Raw genomic sequence first — 2,664 nt, 5'->3', positions numbered from 1 at the left:
CTTCGGTTGTAGCGCCTTGTCGATGTCTGCAATTAACGCGGCGAAGATCTAAACGCTATTTAGAGCGTTCTTATGCCTACAAACTAAGGCCGCAAACGCTGCAGCGTTAACTTAGCTAACTCCTCCTTATAGGCGTCCTTTAGTCAACCTCACTTAAATGCCCTTCGAGTAGATAAAAATACTCTTCTTAGTAGGAGATACTAATACGTCCTAGTGGTCCATCCATCCCCTGCCAAGGTATACGTCCTTACTAGAGGACAAGTCCATCACGTATGTATAAGCAGTCTCTTTGTACCTATGCATCTTGAACAAGAATTAGGCAACCTCGCTAATCTCTAACAGCTTGCCGTTCACTCCCTTAATTATCTAAGAGGGGATCTAAAAGCGCTCTAGACGGTGGCGGTAAGCGAATCTCTTGCTAATTAGTGCATAGCATAGGCATCCGCAGTTAATAAGCGCGACAGCGTTTACCACGTTGTTTACAATAAGATCTACGGTAATTGGTGGAGGACGTATATGCTTCTGCTAAAACTAATTCCATTCGCTACGTATCTGCCGATCCATCTTTAGAGGCTCTAGACCGAGACTCTGGTCTAGAGCTACTCTTTTTCTAACTCGCTACTTGGCACCTGATTGACTTCCTCCTGCGGCTTATGTCCAACGTTGCTTGGCGCGGGCCTTGCCTTCTTGACCTAGGTGGCGTTTCGACAGTATTTCGCGATATGACCTAGCTCTCCGCAGCAATAGCAGTCGGGCGGAGGTCGTCGTGGCTTGCCTCTAGCTTCTCGCGCCTAATTAACCTTCGAAGGCTCCTAGTCCATAACGTCTGGACTAGCTTCGTGTTAAGCGGTTGTCGTAGTAGGGCGATCTACCACCCGGGAGCTCGTTGCGCGCAGTTTAACGAGACCTACTTGGTAGAGGTTGTCAGACGTTCTTACTGCCTTATTGACTAGCTGCTCGTACGATAGATTCTTATTAATTATAGCAAGAGCCTCCTGCAGCTTAGTGTAAAGGCCCTTTAAGAACATACTCTTCTTAGCTGCTTCGCCGAACTGCTCGCCTAACTGAATCTCAAAACGGTTAAACTCCATGTGATAGTCTCTTACTAAGAGCTTGCCTTGTTTGAGAGTTAAAAGGCGATTAAGTGCTTTGGACTTCTGGTGTAGGTCGTTAAACTGCTGGTCCATAAAGCTCTAGAGGTCTTCAATGTGGCGTTTACTCTGGTTCTATATTGCCTAGGGTAGAAGTACATCCGCTGCCTTGCCCGTACACCTACTAACCACGTACTCGATCTGAGCGAGGCTCGAAGTTCCTTCGTACTCGTGCTAGAGCTTAGCTTAAGTCTTATATTTAAACGCTACGTACTTTGTTCAATCTCCATTAAATGGTTCTAGGTGCGAGAACTTGTTCCTGCGCGCAGCTAGCTTGGCGATTGCAGCTGCTGCTAGGGGAGGCGTGAAGGCTCTATAGGACGACTCTAAACGCCCCTCAGCTTGGTTACGCTCGAGTGCCACGAGCCGTTCCGTTAGCACCTGGTTCTGGGCTGTTAACCAATTCATCAGCTCCATCATCTGGGCCATGGCATCCTGGTTGGCCTTCGGCGAGCCTCCTTGCCTTGGTGAGCCCTTTCCTCCCACGGCGGCCGATCGTTTGGTGACCGCTTCAATCGTTAGCCTGATTGCTGCCTCCTTCCATCCGTCCTCTCTAAGCATTTGTGTAATTTCGCGCAGGATCTCTTCATCTGATACTCCTGCCTGGTTCTTGGCAGCAGCGTACGCCGCCAGCTCTTCCACATTCAAGTTTGGAACGTTAATCTCCATTGCCTAATTCGTTTTGGACGTCTCGTTCTTTGCCTGCTAATATGCAGGGCTTCTGGTCGCTCTTCGATCCGCTCGCGCAGTCCTTGACTGCGGCCTACTCCTCGTCGGTGAGGACTAGTAGGGCTTACCCTCAGCTGTCCTTGTTACTAGCCAGAATCTGAACAGCGTTCTGTCGCTATTGTGTCGCGTCCCTAGGAAGACTCGCGTCTTGCCGTCTCGCTCGTGGGATCTCGTCTCCTATTAAGAGTAATCGCACGGCCTGCACCTCGTCTGATAGAGGATCGACAGGACTTCTCACTACAACGTCCGCTTCTAGCTAACTGTACGCTAGGCCTAAGTGGCCTTTAGGTAGTTTATCACGCGACGTTGCGCCTACGGCTTGGCTTTCTAAGACACGGTAGGACTTCCTAGACAGGTCCCGGGCGACTAAATCGCCTACTGTCTCTCACGGCTGAACTTCCTGCGAAGCTCTGCCCTAGGTGTACTGTCTTGCGACGGTCTACCTTCTCGCTGCACTAAAGGCCTTTCGTACCTATTGCAGCACTAACTCTATGTTACTAGCTCGCACTAACAACACGCTCTAAAACTTAGTTAGAAGACAGTCTACCTAAGGCTTATGTCTAATTGGGATCAAATACAAAATGTAAGTGGCTGCGCTCTAGGGAGCAATCACGAGGTATACAAGAGGTTGTATTCGATAAGGAGCTATCTACTCTGCTTACGTGGTGTTTATTTACTTATCGGAGAAAGGTTATGCCGGAGTATCTGAGCGCGTTGTCTGAGCGCTGCTCGGTCTGAACGTAGTTCAGATGGTGCGCGCGCAGCTTGGCCCGAGATTCCATCG

At 49.5% G+C, this 2,664-nt stretch overlaps 1 protein-coding gene across 1 annotated transcript; it reads right to left on the bottom strand.

Annotated features, from left to right (window-relative positions):
- Positions 1–1,370: 1,370 nt before the first annotated feature.
- SETTUDRAFT_26310 (uncharacterized protein) lies at positions 1,371–1,820 on the bottom strand (the record flags this gene model as incomplete). Its single annotated transcript, XM_008024663.1, has 1 exon — positions 1,371–1,820. The coding sequence occupies one exon, from the start codon at positions 1,818–1,820 to the stop codon at positions 1,371–1,373; it is 450 nt and encodes a 149-aa protein (XP_008022854.1).
- Positions 1,821–2,664: the final 844 nt, after the last annotated feature.

Source organism: Exserohilum turcica (genome assembly GCF_000359705.1).
Source record: "Exserohilum turcica Et28A unplaced genomic scaffold SETTUscaffold_13, whole genome shotgun sequence".
Taxonomy (NCBI): domain Eukaryota; kingdom Fungi; phylum Ascomycota; class Dothideomycetes; order Pleosporales; family Pleosporaceae; genus Exserohilum; species Exserohilum turcicum.
This window is presented reverse-complemented; position numbering and strand designations above follow the sequence as displayed.